The sequence below is a fragment of the Myotis daubentonii genome, chromosome 1 (genome assembly GCF_963259705.1).
Source record: "Myotis daubentonii chromosome 1, mMyoDau2.1, whole genome shotgun sequence".
NCBI classification, from domain to species: Eukaryota; Metazoa; Chordata; class Mammalia; order Chiroptera; family Vespertilionidae; genus Myotis; species Myotis daubentonii.
This window is the reverse complement of record NC_081840.1, coordinates 84,241,946-84,261,093: the sequence shown is the minus strand read 5'-3', so window position 1 is coordinate 84,261,093 and position 19,148 is coordinate 84,241,946. Positions and strand designations below refer to the sequence as shown.

Below are 19,148 nucleotides of genomic sequence, written 5' to 3'. Positions count from 1 at the left end.
GGACCCCCATCTCCCCCCGATCACTGGCTCTGGCCCCCGCCCAGGCCTGAGGCCTCTGGCCCAGGAATCATGCCTGGGCAGGGGACCTCCATCTCCCTCTGATCGCTTGCTCCACCCCCCGCCCAAGCCTGACGCCTCTGACCCAGGCTTCAGGCCTGGGCAAGGGGACCATCATATCCCCCCAATCCCCGGCTCCGCCCCCCGCCCAGGCCTGATGCCTCGGCCAGAGGAGTTGACCCTCATCACCCTCCGATCACCAATCACCAGATCGGCCCCTTGACCAGGCCTGAGGCCTCTGGCAGAGGCGTCAGGCCTGGGCAGGGGACCCCCAGCTGCAGCGGCCCCGCGATCGTGGGCTCCGCTTTAGGCCCAGGCAAGGGACCTCTAGCTCCCGGGACTGCCAGCTTCGACCGTGCCCAGCTCCCATCGCTGGCTCCACCCCTACTTCCTGCTATCACTGGCCAGGGCGGCAAAGGCACCTGATTCTCCTATCATGGCTGGGGGCCAGGGCAAAGGCGGCCCCAGGGCCGCCTTTGCCCTGCCCCCCAGCTCCTAGCTCTCTCCTGGGTTTCCGATCACTGTCAGTGGCAGGGGGCTTCTTCCTGCTTTCCCTTTCGCCTCCCTGCATTGTGCCTACATATGCAAATCAACCGCCATCTTGTTGGCAGTTAACTGCCAATCTTAGTTGGCAGTTAACTGCCAATCTTAGTTGGCAGTTAATTTGCATATAGCCCTGATTAGCCAATGAAAAGGGTATCGTCGTACGCCAATTACCATTTTTCTCTTTTATTAGATAGGATACTAGAGGCCCGGTGCATGAAATTGGTGCACTGGGTGTCCCTCAGCCCAGCCTGCACACTGTCCAATCTGGGACCCCTTGGGGGATGTCTCTCGCAATCCAGGACCACTGGCTCCTAACTACTCACCTGCCTGCCTGCCTAATGCCCCCAACTGCCCTCCCCTGCTGGCCTGGTCACGCCCAACTGCCCTCCCTGCAGGCCAGTTTGCCCCCAGCTGCCCTCCCCTGCCAGCCTGATCTCTCTCCTAACTGCTCTCCCCTGCCAGCCTGATCTCGCCCTTAACTGCCTCTGCCTCGGCCCTCACCACCATGGCTTTGTCCAGAAGGAAGTGGGAGGTCCAGAAGATGGCCGGTTGACCCGGTCTAATTAGCATATTACCCCTTCATTAGTATAGACGATTTTTTTCATCTTGTCAGAATCACTCCAAATTAGAAATTGACTGAGTAAGATGATAATACACGTAATCTTGGCTTTACTATTTACTAGCATTTGACACAAAATAATTTATTTAAACTTTATGAGTTATGATGCCTCAACTATAGATAATAAAGCCTATCTGATCTTATAAGGCACCTAACACAATAATTACTCAGAATAGAAGCTTAATGAGTGAGATAATTATAAGCATAATTATAACAAGTATTAAAAAATAATTTAATTTATCTTTTCTTTTGATGATTTCCAAATACATTTATTCTGATGATTCCCAAGTATGTTTCCATGATGTCAAGAGGTACCATGAAATTGTCCAAAACACTGAAAACAGTTAATTTTAATTTGTTTAATTTTTGAAACATATGCCTTGGGTTGATTAATTCCAAAACAAGAGACAAGAGTGTACAGAGATATAATTGTAACCAGAACACCAATATTTGTGTGTCTTATATAGTCCACCAGTTTCTGTGTTTTCCAATTATAAAAAAGATAGTATAAATTTCATCCTTTATTTTCATATGGTTGAGATCATTTTAAATCATATTTTTTCCTCAGAGTGAATCCAAAGAAATTGTAGGTGTTTTTCAGATAAAGTACTATGTATGGTAGACCTGACGGGATTTACTTTTCATTTTCTATTTTTGTGAACTGCTTATATTTTCTAACCATGTGCATGGAATACTATAGAAAATGTCAATGAAGTAATTTGCACAATGGGGTTAAGGACCATTTTTTTTTCAACTCTATATTCCCATCTTAAAGTTATTATATTACTTTTAGAAGCCCCAAAATTTTGTAAGTTCTAGAAATGAGGTTCAAATATTCTGATTTCCACTTCTCTTCATTTCAAACTATAAAAATAAGGTAATTCAAATAAGAAATAAAGGGTTGATAAATACACTCATGAACAGAAACAGTTTTGCCTTATATAGCTCATATTCTTAAGGATCAAGCCACTAAACACAATAGTAAAACAAAATGTGTTTAAAATGCATAAAGATACCAAACAAGTACTCTCTTACATTTTAATGTTCTTTATTGCTTTTCAAACCTATAGCAAAAGTCACCATCAGAATCATTTATTGGTCGAGAGAAGAGGTCGAATTCTCAGTCATACATTGGACGCCCCATTCAGCTCGACAAGATTTTGATGTCGAAAGTGAAGGTGCCCCACACGTTCGTCATCCACTCGTACACGCGGCCCACCGTGTGCCAGTACTGCAAGAAGCTTCTCAAGGGACTCTTCAGGCAGGGCCTGCAGTGCAAAGGTAGGGAGGCGCCTGCCGCCAGCCTCTTCGCCAGCCAAAGGAGGTCCTTAGCCCTCATCCATGTGAAATTACTTTTCTTTGTTTTACAACTCACTTGCTGATATATTCTTGGTTTCTGTTTTCTTTTAAAATTATTGTGGTTAGATTGCAGATTCAACTGTCATAAACGCTGTGCACCAAAAGTACCCAACAACTGCCTGGGCGAAGTGAGCATCAATGGAGGTGGGTACAAACCAGCAGTCTGTCTCAGAGGCTGTCAGCTAGCAGGATTTTTTTTTTTTACTGTTTGTTTGTTTTTGTTTGTTTGTTTGTTTTTCCGTTCAGATACTTGTGTGACTCAGCTAAAAATAAATTATGGCCTCAGTTTGTCCGACTGCACTGTAGAAAATCACCCATCCCAGCACATCAGGTTTTGATAAAAACCAAAGAGATTATTTCTGTTTTTACACGGGGAACAGCCAGTACTAAAAATTTGGATTCCACAATTTCTTCTCCAGTTGTCCCTTTTAATACACCTCTCCCAGTTTGTTTGGAAATGTAGAAAGTGTTGGAATGTTGGAATGGCTACAAGTTATAACTGTGTGTCTCTTTCCCCCATCCTCATTCCAAGCCCTGAGACCAAGGATTACTTTTCATTCCTGTTGGTCAAGGGAGGGAAGATACAGAGACTGTCCCATCAGGAAATAATCTCCCTCTTCCTCCACCCAGCTACTCTCATTACACATGTGCCATTAACCTGAAACTTTAATAATAAAAGGAACTTTAATTCGGCCAATTAAAAATACATATCATTTTCTACATTTCGGGAGTATTCCTTTGGGAAAACTCTAGCTACATAAATTAATTTTGAGTGATTCTTTAAGAAAAATGCCATGTCTTAAAGGAACAGCTCCCATTTCATTTCTAAGTAGTATTCCTCATGAATTCTTAGCAAAGTATTTGACTCTCTATCTGTCCCAGGCTAACATTTTCCATGGATAGTGGACTGCTATCTACCTTCAGTCTCATATCAGTTTTCTGATTCCTCTGGAAAGAAAAATTGTGATACAAGACCAAAGAGACAAATTGATATTTATTTACATATTTATGTATTTATTTATTTATTTTGCTAAAACACTGAAGAACAAGATTATCTTTCTATATAACTTTCTTCTCTGGAAGAAACACCTAACTATTAGAAGAAGGGAATTCTCTTCAGGCAAACATTCCGTGATTAGTTTGTGCCTTGGAGATTTGTGCATGAATTAACTGCCAAAATGGAAAGCTTGGCCATTTTCCCACTTCTTGTGACATGTGGTATGGACTTTGTTCCGACCCAGAAAATGTCAATATACTCCTGATAACTACAACTAAAGGGGGAAAGTGCCATTTTTGACATAGTTAATTTCTTTGAAATTGCATTTTCCCAGACAGTCAGATAAATCTGGTAAAATGTGAATTTTCCAAGCTTGGCAGGCTAGAGTCTCTGATCAGTTTATTTTCTAATCTACACTACTAAAAGAGAAAAATGGTAATTGGCGAACGATGATACCCTTTTCATTGGCTAATCAGGGCTATATGCAAATTAACTGCCAACTATGATTGGCAGTTAACTGCCAACTAAGATTGGCAGTTAACTGCCAACAAGATGGCGGTTAATTTGCATATGTAGGCACAATGCAGGGAGGCGAAAGGGAAAGCAGGAAGAAGCCCCCTGCCACTGACAGTGATCGGAAACCCAGGGGGGAGCTAAGAGCTGGGGGGCAGGGCAAAGGCCGCCTTTGCCCTGCCCCCCAGCCATGATAGGAGAATCAGGCGCCTTTGCCGCCCTGGCCATTGATAGCAGGAAGTAGGGGTGGAGCCAGCGATGGGAGCTGGGCACGGTCGAAGCTGGCAGTCCCGGGAGCTAGGGGTCCCTTGCCTGGGCCTAAAGCGGAGCCCACGATCGCGGGGCCGCTGCAGCTGCGGGTCCCCGCTGCCCGAGCCGGACGCCTAGGCCAGAGGTGTTAGGTCTGGGCAGGGGCGGAGCCTGCAACCGCGGGGAGCTGGGGGTCCCCTGCCCAGGCCTGACACCTCTGCCGGAGGCCTCAGGCCTGGTCAAGGGGCCGATCCGGTGATTGGTGATCGGAGGGTGATGAGGGTCAACTCCTCTGGCCGAGGCATCAGGCCTGGGTGGGGGGCGGAGCCGGGGATTGGGGGGATATGATGGTCCCCTTGCCCAGGCCTGAAGCCTGGGTCAGAGGCGTCAGGCTTGGGCGGGGGGTGGAGCAAGCGATCAGAGGGAGATGGGGGTCCCCTGCCCAGGCATGATTCCTGGGCCAGAGGCCTCAGGCCTGGGCGGGGGCCAGAGCCAGTGATTGGGGGGAGATGGGGGTCCCTGTCCAAGCCTGACACCTCTGGTGGAGGCGTCAGACCTGGGCAAGGGGCCGATCAAGTGATCAAAGGGTGATGGGGGTCTATGCCTCTGGCCGAGGCATCAGGCCTGGGCTGGGGGCAGAACCAGTGATGGGGGGAAATGAGGGTCCCCTGCCCAGGCCTGACACCTCTGTCAGAGGCGTCAGGCCTGGGCAAGGGGCCGATCCTGCGATTGGAGGGTGATGGGGGTCAATGCCTGAGGGCTCCCAGTATGTGAGAGGGGGCAGGCTGGGCTGAGGGACACTCCCCCCCCACACACCCAGTGCACGAATTTCGTGCACCGGGCCCCTAGTTTTAAAATAAGTACTCTGTATCAGTAAATGGTTATAATGTATTTCATTACTATCAACTTGGTAATTCAATATAACTTCAAATATTCAATATCTTAGGTATTTAAAAAATGCTTCTTATGTGACCAATTTTACATATTGGAATTTATGACTTAAAAAGAATCAATGACCCTGAGAAGTTTTGCATGTGGAAGTTTCCCTCATCTACCCAAATATCTTTTTCTTCCCACCAGGGCTGAGAAATTTCTACTTCACTTTTGCCTGGTATCATTTTGCTTCCGAGCACTTCGCCTCTATCCCGCCCTTGCCTTTCTTCTACGGCTCTCCATGCCTTTTCATGTTTTTTAGGCATAATAAACAAGCGTCGGCTTGTAAATTATCTATTCATCCTCTCATAAATTCAGATTCTTATGAATAAATTTTTTTTAAAACAGGAAAGATAAATTCTTCAAATAACTACTCTTTTAGGGCTTCTGGTTGATTCCTTTTTGAATTGCCTTTGTCTTAAGCCCTGGCTCTAGGATTTCAGGCTAATCTTCACAGGTGTAAATGATTTTTTTAGATTTGCTCAGCCCTGGGGCAGAGTCTGATGTGGTCATGGAAGAAGGGAGTGACGACAATGACAGTGAGAGGAACAGTGGGCTCATGGACGACATGGAAGAAGCCATGGTCCAGGATGCTGCGATGGTGATGGCAGAGTGCCAGAACGACAGTGGGGAAATGCAGGACCCGGACCCAGACCCAGAGGACTCCAACAGAACCATCAGGTGAGGGCTGCCCTCGCAGCCTCGGTCCAACAGTGGACCTCCAGCTGACATTTTAATCTACTACAAAAGAAAGTTCTAGAGTGTGCTTAATTTGTTCATGAATGAGCTGTGTTCTGCAGAGGATAGAGAGCCTTTGGAGTTAGGAGGTCAGGATCCCTTGGAGAAGTGTAGTTTGCATCCTTTTCTAGCATTGCCTCAGTCTTTGACCCACTTTTTAAATTTATTCTAGTTTTTTTGCATGTGAAGGATTCTCATATTTGCCATCTACAACTTTACTACTAAATTGTTTATGCAAAGCTTATTGTGTAGAAACACAAAGATTGGGGATGCATCTCAGCCGGTAGCATTTATTTTATAGCTGGCCCCTATTACAAATATCACATATGTCTACACTGTACTTTCAGAAGTGTGTGAAATTTTACAGTTGTGATCTAGCCATCTATACTTTTTAAATTTCTATCTGATCTCCATTTTTTTACATCTGGTGTCAGCACACTCTGGGCAAATCAGAATGCTTCCCGTTTTGTAATAGTTGTATCAGAACATGATCATGCCCATTCACAATGTCTGTGGGCACATGTGCTCTTCAATTGGCAGTTTAGTATTTTGCAAAGCCTAAAATATTTGTTACCTTGTCCTTTACAGAAAATTTCCCAATCTCTAATTTATAAGTGTTTTCAATCTTTTGTGTCCATTTATAAATGCCATATGCATTGCCAAACTGAAATTGTTCATCAGATTAAAGGAATCAAATAATGACATTTTTTTCCATTTAATAGAGTAAAGCCTATTTCTAAAATATTGGAAAATATTAGTTTTATGGCCCACCTATCTTTTGAAGGTATACATTTCTTTAGTATCAAAGGAAGCTACAAGGTGTTGTGCTTGCATGGATGCATGTGGGAGTGAGAAGGGAAGAGGACACAGAGACAGAAAAAAAGAGAGAGATAAAAGGTTGGCATAATTCCATGGGGAATGGTTATTTAAAAAAACAGTTTAAACAGCTTTTAATTTTTATGAAACTTTTCAGAGACTCAAATTTATGTGAAATGCTGTTATCTATAAGTGATCAATATTTTGCCTGTAATCGATATATATAAAAGCCTCAGTGACCAAACGACTGAATGACCGAATGACCGGTTGACTGGTCGCTATGATGCGCACTGACCACCAGGGGGCAGATGCTCAATGCAGGAGCTGGTCCCTGGTGGTCATTGTGCTCCCACAGCCAACCTCCTGTGGCCGGCCAGCCTCCCGCGGTCCCTCCCCCCATTAGACGGCCCCAGTCGGCCCCGATCACCAGCCAAGCTGAGGGACCCCACCCATGCATGAATTCGTGCACTGAACCTCTAGTATGTAATAAGTGAGCAAATAAGCTGTCGTGAATACTGTGGCCTCAAGACACTAGACAGTAATCTACCTGTTATTTACCCAAAACTGAGCACCATAGAGGTTAGCCTGGATATGAAGGCACTTATTATCGTGCCTTGGGATTTTTCGAGTGTACCTGTGATGTGCCTATCATTCTTCAGAGTAATCCAGAAGCTGAGCCATGGTACTCTGACAATACATTTCACTAAAAATGGGGTGTGAAATTTTTCTTACTTTCACTTTGAAATAGCTGAAATAAGATTTTATACAGGAAAAAAAAAGATTTCTTTCAAAAAGCATTTATTTCCTGAAATATTTTGACTTTTCAAGTCCATCAACAAGCAACAACATCCCGCTCATGAGAGTTGTGCAGTCTGTCAAACACACGAAGAGGAAAGGCAGCACAGTGATGAAGGAGGGGTGGATGGTTCACTACACCAGCAAGGACACACTGGTAAGGTGCCCGGCGGGCATTTTTCTCAGGTGTTGCTACTTTAGGGGTCCCGAGTGCCCGTGAAGACGTAGGATGTCTAAGTCACCAGGAGCACATTCCCTGCAGGCATGTCCTGGATCGGTGTAGCACTTTAGCAGTCTCTGGGTGTCAGAGGTAGCTGAGCAAGCAACTAAGTTAGAAAAGAGTATAGGCAGCAGTCTCAGGGAAACAAATCACTTACCTCCATTACTTGGGATAATCTTCAGACAACTTGAATGCCCACCTGCCATTTTATAGTAGAAATGAAAACGACAGTCTATGTTGTCAGAATGCTCCTCTGTGATCCGGAATTTTTTAAAAATAATACTGCATTTTAGGGAGAAATAAAAACAATGATAACTATTATATTCTTATTAAATCCTTAAGTGTTCACTTAAAAACTGACTTTAGGACAGTATACTTTATTAGATAAAAGACAACACATTTTAAATTTTAATCTAAGCTGCTCACTACGCTAGACTTTCCTGATAGTTGTGAATGAGGTTGTACAGGTGGGTAAGAGAGAGAAATTTAATCCATGTTTTAAAGTTAGATTGAATTGTGATGATAAGCTTTTTTCTCAGTTACCAGTAGTGTTTTCCTCGTTACTTCCTATCTGTAGTATTCCCATTATTTCATTAGATAAACACCTATAACCTAATTATTTATAATCTCAACTTTCTGTGCTGGAGAAAGATTTGCATGACTTAATGTAGGACTCAACTGAACATGATACAGCTTTTCCTAGACATGGTGCCAAATATTTAAAGCATATTTTATATATTTGACTAGCCTAAATTGGTTGCAGAAGAGACCAAGAATAATGCTAGGGCTTTTGGGTCTAAAAAGGTAAAAATACATACACACACACACACACACACACACACACCACACCACCACCACCCCTAAAATGGAAGATGTACCTAGAATGAACAAGGACCTGATAACCAAATCATGTAAGTTTAGAGATCTATAGGGTGCTTGAGAGAAGGTAAACTGATTTGATACATTCCCCTGACTTTCATCCCATGGAGTCAACCCTACTATCCAACAAAATAGTCTTCAGCTCTATTGTAACATTCAGAATTCTTCCATCTGTAATTGAAGCCAGAGTACCTGGCTGGATCAACATGGTATTCCTTATGTTCTAAAATAATGAGAATGTATGAACTTTGTATCTCCTGTTAAGCCTTTCTATTTTGTTACAGACTACAAGTCCACCTTTAGCTATTCAAGCAGTCAAATAAATTCTAAAAGGGTATTTTCTATTTACTATTATGCATGTACTAAATGCCCTGCCCTATTCTGGGTGAGAATAATACATCACCTCCTTTATTGCTTATAACTCTGATGTAGACATGCAAACTTATCACACATTTGCTCAATAGTCACTTTCTGGAGTATGAAATTGACTGAGTGTCTTTCATGCACTTTCCACCATAAAATCTTGTCTCCACTGGGAAATGTTTTTATTTTTTCAATGGTAAATATTTTGAAAGTTTTTAAAAGATCCTGAATCTAACCTCTGTTTCAGCGGAAACGGCACTATTGGAGATTGGATAGCAAATGTATTACCCTCTTTCAAAATGATACCGGAAGCAGGTACTACAAGGTAAGCAAGGATGGTTCTTTCCTTGATTGCAGTCCCATGCTCTCTATAAGTAGAGTATCAGATATGCAAAATACATCCAACAAGCATGACTGTTTTTGTGCTTGCTCTAAGAGATAATTTTTCTTCTCTGTAACTTACAGTTTTGGAGGAGTCGGGTTGTGACCCCATAATAGCCGTTGGTGAATTTGGCATTTCCTGGGGGAGTGCTTCTGGTTCCATGGACTGATGGTGGGGAGGAGAAGCTCATTGAGTATGTTAGCAGAGATGTGTGATTTGAACAGAAAAGTCAAGGTCACCGCAAATTAGCTAAAAGTAATTCCTGAAATCCACTACATCCAACTTTTTTTTTTTGCTGTTGCTTCTTCATTGTTTTCCTTCCACAGCCTTGCAGCATCACTGGAAGTAGTTAAGAAACCTTGTCTGATTTCTGCTTGCATTGTCAATACTCATAAGGAGCACTTTGCAAAAGTTTGGCAGCAATTTTCATTCTGTCTCTCTACATGAAATAATACAGATGTGGAATAATGTATCACCCATTAAAACAAGGTTCCAAAAGAAATTCAGAGTGAAAACAGTTTATACTTGCTCCTTCAAAATTAATGCCGGCTCGGGCATAGTTGAAGTGATTCTCCGTGGCCACTTTACACAGCTCTAATGGAAAAAGGCTATCTCATTAATTTTTCAATAAAAATATGTTTTAAAAATTATTATGTCTTAGTCACTACATACCTCCTGGAAGACAGTGTGGTGATTTTTTTTTAATATTAAGATGGCCTTAAAAGCAACTGCTTTTAAAACCAATCACTGTGGTTTTTCTCATTAAAATTATTCACTTGGCTGTATTACTATATTAACATGTATCGAGTCAAATTATATGAATCATTTCCAGTATTTTAAAAAATAGTTAAAAATTAAAACAGCCATTCATACCCAAATGCATTTCAAAAGTGTTTTCATTCTACCTCACTGTCATTTATATTCTGTGTCTTAGATTTTGGGGCAGAATCGAAATCATTATTCTTATTGATACTCATACTTGCCACATGAATATAATGAAAAAGGCACTTGAATTTTTCTGGGAAAATGAGATGATTATATTTCCTCTAGCAAAGATATTTTTAAAATTTGCTTTATAAAATTCAGTATTTCACGAAACCATTTTATATAAGTGATGGCCATTTGTAATGTCATTTCTTACACATTCCTGGCATGAATCTTATTTGAAAGTTTGCATACTTTTGGTAAACTATATCAGCATACTCTTTCTTCCACAGGAAATTCCTTTATCAGAAATTTTATCTCTGGAACCAGCAAAACCTTCAGCTTTAATTCCTAATGGGGCCAACCCTCACTGTTTTGAGATCACTACAGCAAATGTAGTATATTACGTGGGAGAAAATGTGGTCAATCCTTCCAGCCCATCACCCAGTGGCAGTGTCCTCACCAGTGGCGTCGGTGCTGATGTGGCCAGGATGTGGGAGGTGGCGATCCAGCATGCCCTCATGCCCGTCATTCCCAAGGGCTCATCCGTAGGTTCCGGAACCAACTCTCACAGTGAGTCTGCTAGCTTCCTATCTGTAGAGCAGGTGTAGAGAGCCTTCTGAGGATCATTTAGTTTGTTTGATAACAAATATACTAAGATATTACATTCATTAAATTATCTTATTTTTATTTTATATTAAATTTGAACAAATTCATGTAAACCCAAATATTAGGCAATAGCAGAGACCTAGAAGTATTCTTGAACCTGATCTGGAATGCCAGGCTTGCTATTTGCAAATCTGAGTTCACAGAAAACCACCAAGCAGGCTAGGCTACCATGGGTGTACATGGTGTGCAGAATACTAGTACTTTGAAACCCTTGATAATTTTATCCCAGGAAGAAATCTGTGTCATTAGTAGAATGAGATAGGTTTTTATGAAAATGAGACCAGAATCAAATATTGAGGGTGAACTTTAAAAAATACTGCGGAAATCTGTATAAAAGTGTAATTTAAAATTTCATCATTGCTATCAATAATGAAATCTGTGGGGAAGAACCCTTGGTTTTCACATCATAGTTTATTTTATGATATACCTCTTTTTCATTGATCTCTCCAACTAATGTACATATTAATAGAATGTGCATGCCTATTTTGGTGCTAAGCACTTACATAAGGTCTCTAATTTAATGCCTTAAACCATGGTCGGCAAACTGCGGCTCGCGAGCCACATGCAGCTCTTTGTCCCCTTGAGTGTGGCTCTTCCTAAGCCTTAGGAGTACCCTAATTAAGTTAATAACAATGTACCTACCTATATAGTTTAAGTTTAAAAAATTTGGCTCTCAAGAGAAATTTCCATCGCTGTACTGTTATTTGGCTCTGTTGACTAATGAGTTTGCCGACCACTGCCTTAAAATAACCTGAACGGGTGGATGTTGATGACTTGCCTGTTTTACAGGTGAGGGAATTGGGCCCTAGAGAGATTAAGTTAAGCTTGTACCAGAGCCACAAAGTGGCAAGCCAGTGCTCGAACTCGAGTCTGTATGACTCCACATTCTAAACTGAGAAAATATTATTTTTCAAAGCTGTATTGAGTGAATCTGTAATAGTAAAAAGAAATATTCTAATAGACATTTTTATAGAAAAATTTAATTGCTCTGATTTAAAAATACCCCTGCAGCTTGATTAGTAAGCATGTGTTTACTTTTTATGCTGTTACCTCTCTTACTTCTTTTGTGTATTTTTAACATGTATTCCCAGGAGATATTTCTCTGAGTATTTCAGTTTCAAATTGCCAGATTCAAGAAAATGTGGTGAGTATATACTTAGTAATATAAAATGTGGTAATGTGATTTTTTAAAAAATATATTTTATTGATATTTTACAGAGAGGAAGGGAGAGAGAGAGTTAGAAACATCGATGAGAGAGAAACATCGATCAGCTGCCTCCTGCACATCTCTTACTGGGGATGTGCCCGCAACCCAGGTACATGCCCTTGACCGGAATCGAACCTGGGGCCTTTCAGTCCGCAAGCCGACGCTCTATCCACTGAGCCAAACCGGTTTTGGCGGTAATGTGATTTTTTTATTGGAAAATAAGGACATCATAAAATATGCTTTTTTATTTATCTAACAATTTAAAATTTTAGTAATTTTTAGAAAATTAAATAGTGTCTATTTGGGTACTTTTCTTCCATAAGATTTTAGAAATATTACATTAGATGGGTTATTTTGGTGACTTCTATAATTTATTCTGTAGTGTTAAGAGCTAAATACCTATTATTCATCTCAGGTAAGCAATTATAATGCAGTTTCTAATTTTTCACACATTTGTGTATCTTGGTACTGGAATTTTAATTTGTGATATTACACAATATGAAATAAGATAAAATAAACTTTTTGAGTTGCATGAATAGCTTAAACATGCCCTTATTCTCATTTCTTGATTGCTGCAAAGGACTGCTGTCATGTGACAAGGAGTTGCAAATGCTGTTGCAGTCACTGTACATATCAAGGAAACCTCAAAAAGCTGCATAAATTAGATTTTATGTGTCTACACACTCGCATCTTTGTCACCCAGGGCACATAACTCCATCCTTTCAGCTGAGTTTTTGAATATTATAGGTCAAACATATTATGACAGAATTTACACTCTGCCATGTTTGCTTTATTTGTAATACTTTGTCCGTATGGCAAGTAGCCCCAAAGTAATAAGGTCTTTCTCACCTCGTCTTGTGACTAAGACCTTTGGCTGTATTTTCCCTGCTATACCTGCCTGTGACCAAAAGCAACGTTTGCAGAGTTACACTGATGTGAGTTTAATAAATTCCACAAAACTCTATTACAGCTTACAATCTTTGCTAAATTGATATAAAGTAAACTGGAAACCAAAGATTAGAGAGAATTAGGAAAACTTCAGAGTGGAGGTTAGATGAATTTTTGTGCCTTTGATCACAAGATAGCTTATTAAAGATCTGCAGGTTCCTTTTGCTCTTGCTTAGCCAGAGAAGACTGAGAAATATAGGTTAACTTATAAGCTTTTGGGAAATTCTAGAAACCTGTGGGATTGTTCCATCCTGTTCGGCCATGATTGCCCACTGAAAATTCCTGGTGGGCCATTGAGCTATCAGAGAAAGATGTTGTAGCTTGGACTCAGAATGCTGGAGTGGTACTAATCTACTTTCTTGTATCCAAACAACCTGAACTTACCCCATAGACACTGTGAAGGGATCATAGGATGTTGACAGCTTGTAGTTGTTTTCTATAGGGAAGGACATAAGAAAAGAATAGGACTGTATAGGATCTCAGGATTCGATGTAAAAAGACTTATTTTTGAAAGGTCAAAGAGAACGCGAGTAGAAGATAGGGAGAAAATTCCATAGGATGTAATAGGAATATATCCTATGTAAAGTGGCAAAGTATTGGGTTGTGCTTTCATAAGTGTGGTCATCAAATCACAGACTGTTCAACCTAGATTAACACATAATGCTTTGGCAAGTATTATTTCAAAGAGAAACAGCGTAGGCATTTGGAACTTATGTAAGTGGTAAACATGGAAGGTTGTAATTACCGCCAGATGAGAATTTCTCGTGGCCGTCATCCATCTGTAGTGGCTGCTCTCTTGCAGTGAATTCACCCGCCTCCTCTCAGTTTAGATCAGGGGTCCTCAAATTTTTTAAATAGGGGGCCAGTTCACTGTCCCTCAGACCGTTGGAGGGCCGGACTATAGTTTAAAAAAAAACTATGAACAAATTCCTATGCACACTGCACATATCTTATTTTGAAGTAAAAAAAAAAAACAAAACGGGAACAAATACAATATTTGTATTTGCATGTGGCCCGCAGGCCGTAGTTTGAGGACCCCTGGTTTAGATTCATTGGGATGTGGTGGTTGATAAAAAAGCAGCCTCACCATTCTAGCCATAAAGAGTGGAGTGGTTGGAACCAGGACTCACACAGACCTATGATTACTAACCCAAACATCTAAATAACCATCTCAATAAGCTAATCGTGTTTTGAATATTGACAGTAAATGACATTGTAGAGTCTTAAGTCTTATTTCTCTCTAATGAGACACACTTCATTGGACATTACTCTGCTACTTAAGAGCAGAATAGTTTTCAGAACATTACAGTCTTACATTAATTGAAGAATGTACTTTGAATATTATGGTCATATTACAGATTTTATCTAGCATTTGTAATTTGTTTGAAATATTTAATGTTTATGAAACACTTAATAACATTATGTAATTTATTAGGACTCATGTTTTGTTCCACTTCATGTTTGTTTTTCTTTGGACTTGTACCTACAGGATATCAGCACAGTCTATCAGATTTTTCCTGACGAAGTACTGGGGTCAGGGCAGTTTGGAATTGTTTATGGAGGTAGGTTAGTTCACTAAGTATTTTTATTAATTTAAAATTTTAGCTACTTGTGTTTATAAGTTATACCTCCAAAAATATAAAAGATAAGACCTGTGTGTATATATGTTTGTATGTGTCTCTGATTTATCTTTTTAGACATTTTTCTTGAAATAATTACTGTTTGGAAAATTGGAACATTTATGTTTTGAAAGAGTTTTTCACTCCTAAAAAACATATTTTGCTTAAATCTGAACAAACTATATGAAATACTGGTTAAATATTGGCTTATTTAGACAAAATATTGAGAAACCAGGAAGTTGTAATTCATAAATAAATTACTTCCATTTTTTAAACATATTTAATCAGAACTCCATGAAAAGCCAATCATGTAACTAGACACAAAAAAAATCTTTTAATTCTAATACCTTTAACAATGTATGTATTTCATTAAGGTTTGCATTTTTTCAATTTTTGAAATGAAATACTGAATTTTTATCTTTTTTCTTATAGTCAATTGTATTTGGTGAACTTATTATTTTGACCACTGCTGTTTTAGATTCTAGCCAGTTGTATTATATTTGTCAAGTCTTTACAAGACATTTGATGTTAATGTGTTGCCTGCCCTATAAAAGGACATCATAACTTTCAGTTCCTTAAATTAGTAACAAATTACTTTTTTGTGAGGTGCGGGTGCTCTGAAATAATTACATCTTACTCAGTATTACTTATAATAAATATAATATTGTGCTTTTTAGTTGAAAATTAATCAAATTCTACTCTGTTTTACAAAGGAATTGTGATTCTTCTAAAATGCTCAAATTATTTTTTATGGCAAACCTATCAATGAGTTAGCAACCATTGTTGCTTGTTGTTAATACATAACAGTGTAATAGGGGAGACTAATTACATCACTCACAGAGTATTGCTCTGCAATGTAATAGTCACATGCACACAAAAAACCAAACACATTGTGTATCGAGCTTGGTTAATATACATAACTGCACATAATGCGGGGGTGAGGCAGGTGTGGGAAATGCGGTTAGAGAGACCAGCAGGGTGCCAGATAATTGGTAACATCCAACATTGAAGGAGTAAACTTAGAAGGAGGCCTTCATGAGGAAGAGTGAAAAGTTAAGACTAGACACATAGAGGGTGAAGTGGGTGAGGATAGGGTCTCAGAAGAGAATTCAAGTGCTATAGTGACAGAGGCGTCAAGACAAAAGAAGCTGTGTTGAAGAGAGTAGTTGCAGAAAAATGGCTAAGTTGGAATAGAGATTACAGTGAGTCCCAATAGTAAAGCATGGTGGTAAGGAAGTAGAGAACATGAAAACAATCAGTCTTGAAAGGAAGCTGGCTGGAATGAGTCAAAAAGAATAGCAAGAGTGAGGTACAGGGGAAAGGAACACTAGATTTACAACAGATGTCGAAGTAATGGAATTTCAAGGTAGGTTGTATGTGACCGAAAATTTTGAGTAATTAGGTCCATCTTCATTTTCAGATTTTCATTTTTAGATTCAATTAACACTACTCTATACCTGTTACACTATAGCTAAGCCTTTGAGGGTGCCCTATAGATTCCTCAAAGGTTTGTTGTGATAATTAAATGGGATATAATGTATGGAAATGGCCTATCATGTTCCAATGATGGCGACAACAATGATGATAACTAACATTTTTTAAAATATTTTTATTGATTTCAGAGAGGAAGGGAGAATGATAGAGAGATAGAAACATCAATGATGAGAGAGAATCATTGATCGGCTGCCTCCTGCCAGCCCCCTGTTGGGGGGGATCGAGCCCACAACCCAGGCATGTGTCCCTGGCTGGAATCAAACCTGGGACCCTTTAGGCCACAGGCCAACACTCTATCCACTGAGCCAAACCAACTAGGGCGATAACTATCATTTTTTTTTAGTGTGCATAATTATCTGGACACTTTGTGTACTTTACATATCTAATTTCATCTAATTCTCATAACAACCTCATTCTGAAAGATGAGGTACCTAAAACTCAGAAAGCTTAAGTGATTTACTTAAGATCCCAAAGTTAATGAGTGATAGAGCCAAGATGTTTATTCTTTCCATTATAATACACATTAGCTTATCAGGAACTTTAAATTATACTTTCTTAAGGATTGTGCTGGTGGTATGAGTATTTTCTATATTAAGTAGCTCAATATCCTGTTTCTAAAACATGTTTTTATGAGAAATATCAGGCTGTTGGTACATATAGCTTTAATGTTCCAATTCTTTTGTATTTTAAATAGTGGCTAATTTCATAGTACATATATGATTTAGAATAATGGAGCCAATAAATGAAATCTTTATGGATATAAGTCAATGCACAGCAGAAATGTTAATTTATTTTGTGAAACATTTTTATAGTTTCTATGTGTTCCTATAAATTCTGGAGTTCTTAAATAGATGGTATTTAATAACATTATGCTAATATTTCCTTTTTTATTTTAAAGGAAAACATCGTAAAACAGGAAGAGATGTAGCTATTAAAATCATTGACAAATTAAGATTTCCAACAAAACAAGAAAGCCAGCTTCGTAATGAGGTTGCAATTCTACAGGTACTTATTTGTTTTTCATTTGGAAGCTATAAAATACCCCCTCAACTTCTGCAAAACAGAAAAGTTCTCCAAATATGTGTGGTATAGGTATTTAGAAACACTTTAAAATTATTGAAAAGGCAGATTAAACACCAAATTACTGGCTAGGTAGTAACTTTCCTGAGTCTAGGAAGCAGTTGTTCCTTTTTATGTACTTAATTCTAGGTTTTAATATGTTATTAATACTCACTAAATGGGTAATGTTTCAGCATTTGCTCACAGTGGACATACTAAGACCATTTTGTTTTACATTATAAGTAACCTTGCCTTCATAAACATTTCTCCTTTATGCTGCCATTATTATATGAATCGAGTATGCAACTCTCAGAATATCAGGTAAATGAGTACAATATGTCTGAGAATCACATCAACTTGATGTTATTAATGTCTTGCCTCTTACTGTAAACATTTCATTTAATATTCAACATGTTAGTTAACTCTTCTCATGGATAGCAGTCCCTTTTTAAAGACAGAATTTGTTAATTAAAGGTATTATGTGCTATATATAACTTTTTAATAATTAAGCCATTTTCTATAGACCAGAGGAAATTGAGCTGTTGTTGCTAAATGTAGGTAAACTAGCTATCCAGTCTAGAAAATTTAGATCATTGATAAATTCCCATTATTATATAACTGCCATAATCTCTACTTGTCATACATGCTGATCATAATTTCTAATTCTTCATTTTATTAAATAATTTTCATTTGAACATTGTTAACAAAATGAAACATTGAATTCTTTATAGTTTGTTTCGTTTAACTGCCATTTATTGAGTTTCATACAATTAAACGTTGAAAAAGATAATGATTTCTGCCCTAAAGGAATTAATGTATTCAGAATAACAGACTTTTGTGGGATTCAGAATTTGTAAAGATGGTGTTTTTGTACTTTTGAACAACGAATGTAACACAGAGAACTGCTACATTGTTCTCCGTTTTCATGGGGAAGAAGATGCCAATTCACAGATTTGTAGCTCAGTGCTTGCTAATCAGTTATCAATTATCAAGAAAATATTTTTTTATTCTTAACTAAGCAACATTGAACAGTAGATGACATCTAAAAACTTAGTACATGACATCTTCCCCAACCTGGCCCTTGCTTCCCCACACCCACAGGTGTCCCCAAGGCAGATTCCTTTGCAGCATGCCGACCTCCAGAGCTGGTTTATGTGCAGAGATATCTATCCTCCCTTACAGGACATGAGAGGACTTTCATGGTCCACATAGTTATGTCCTACTAGAGGCCCGGTGCACGAAATTCGTGCCCTGTAGGAAGGGGTGTCCCTCAGCCCAGCCTGCACCCTCCCCAATTTGGGACCCCTTGGGGGATATCCCTCTCACAAAGTAGGACTGCTGGCTCCCAACCACTCACCTGCCTGCCTGCCTGCCTGATTACCCCTAACCACTTCTGCCTGCCAGCCTGATCACCCCCTAACCACTCCCCTGCCAGGCTGATCGACACCTAACTGCTCCCCTGCCAGCCCAGTCACCCTTAACTGCCCTCCCTTGCTGGCCTGGTCACCCCCAACTGCCCTCCCCTGCCGGCCATCTTGTGGTGGCCATCTTGTGGCCACCTGGTGGCGGCCAGCTTATACAAGGGCATGATGGTCAATTTGCATATTACCTCTTTATTATATAGGATATTTCATTGCATTTGCAGAAGACTTCCTGGATGTTAAAGGTCTGATTTCCTATGCCTAGGCCTTTAATTGGCTTTTTTGAGCCTGTCACCCCAGGTAGAAAAATAAAATATACCTGAGCATACGCTGCCTCCCAT

At 39.7% G+C, this 19,148-nt stretch overlaps 1 protein-coding gene across 2 annotated transcripts in view; it reads left to right on the top strand.

Annotated features, from left to right (window-relative positions):
• The window catches only part of PRKD1 (protein kinase D1), a 316,018-nt gene that overhangs the window by 251,508 nt on the left and 45,362 nt on the right, over window positions 1–19,148 (top strand). For both annotated transcript variants that reach the window (XM_059709687.1, XM_059709698.1), the window contains 9 exons: window positions 2,293–2,503; window positions 2,648–2,725; window positions 5,750–5,954; window positions 7,656–7,779; window positions 9,332–9,409; window positions 10,684–10,963; window positions 12,151–12,203; window positions 14,704–14,776; window positions 17,226–17,332. In XM_059709687.1, the coding sequence (XP_059565670.1) occupies window positions 2,293–2,503; window positions 2,648–2,725; window positions 5,750–5,954; window positions 7,656–7,779; window positions 9,332–9,409; window positions 10,684–10,963; window positions 12,151–12,203; window positions 14,704–14,776; window positions 17,226–17,332 (1,209 nt within the window). The remainder of the gene's footprint in view (window positions 1–2,292; window positions 2,504–2,647; window positions 2,726–5,749; window positions 5,955–7,655; window positions 7,780–9,331; window positions 9,410–10,683; window positions 10,964–12,150; window positions 12,204–14,703; window positions 14,777–17,225; window positions 17,333–19,148) is intronic.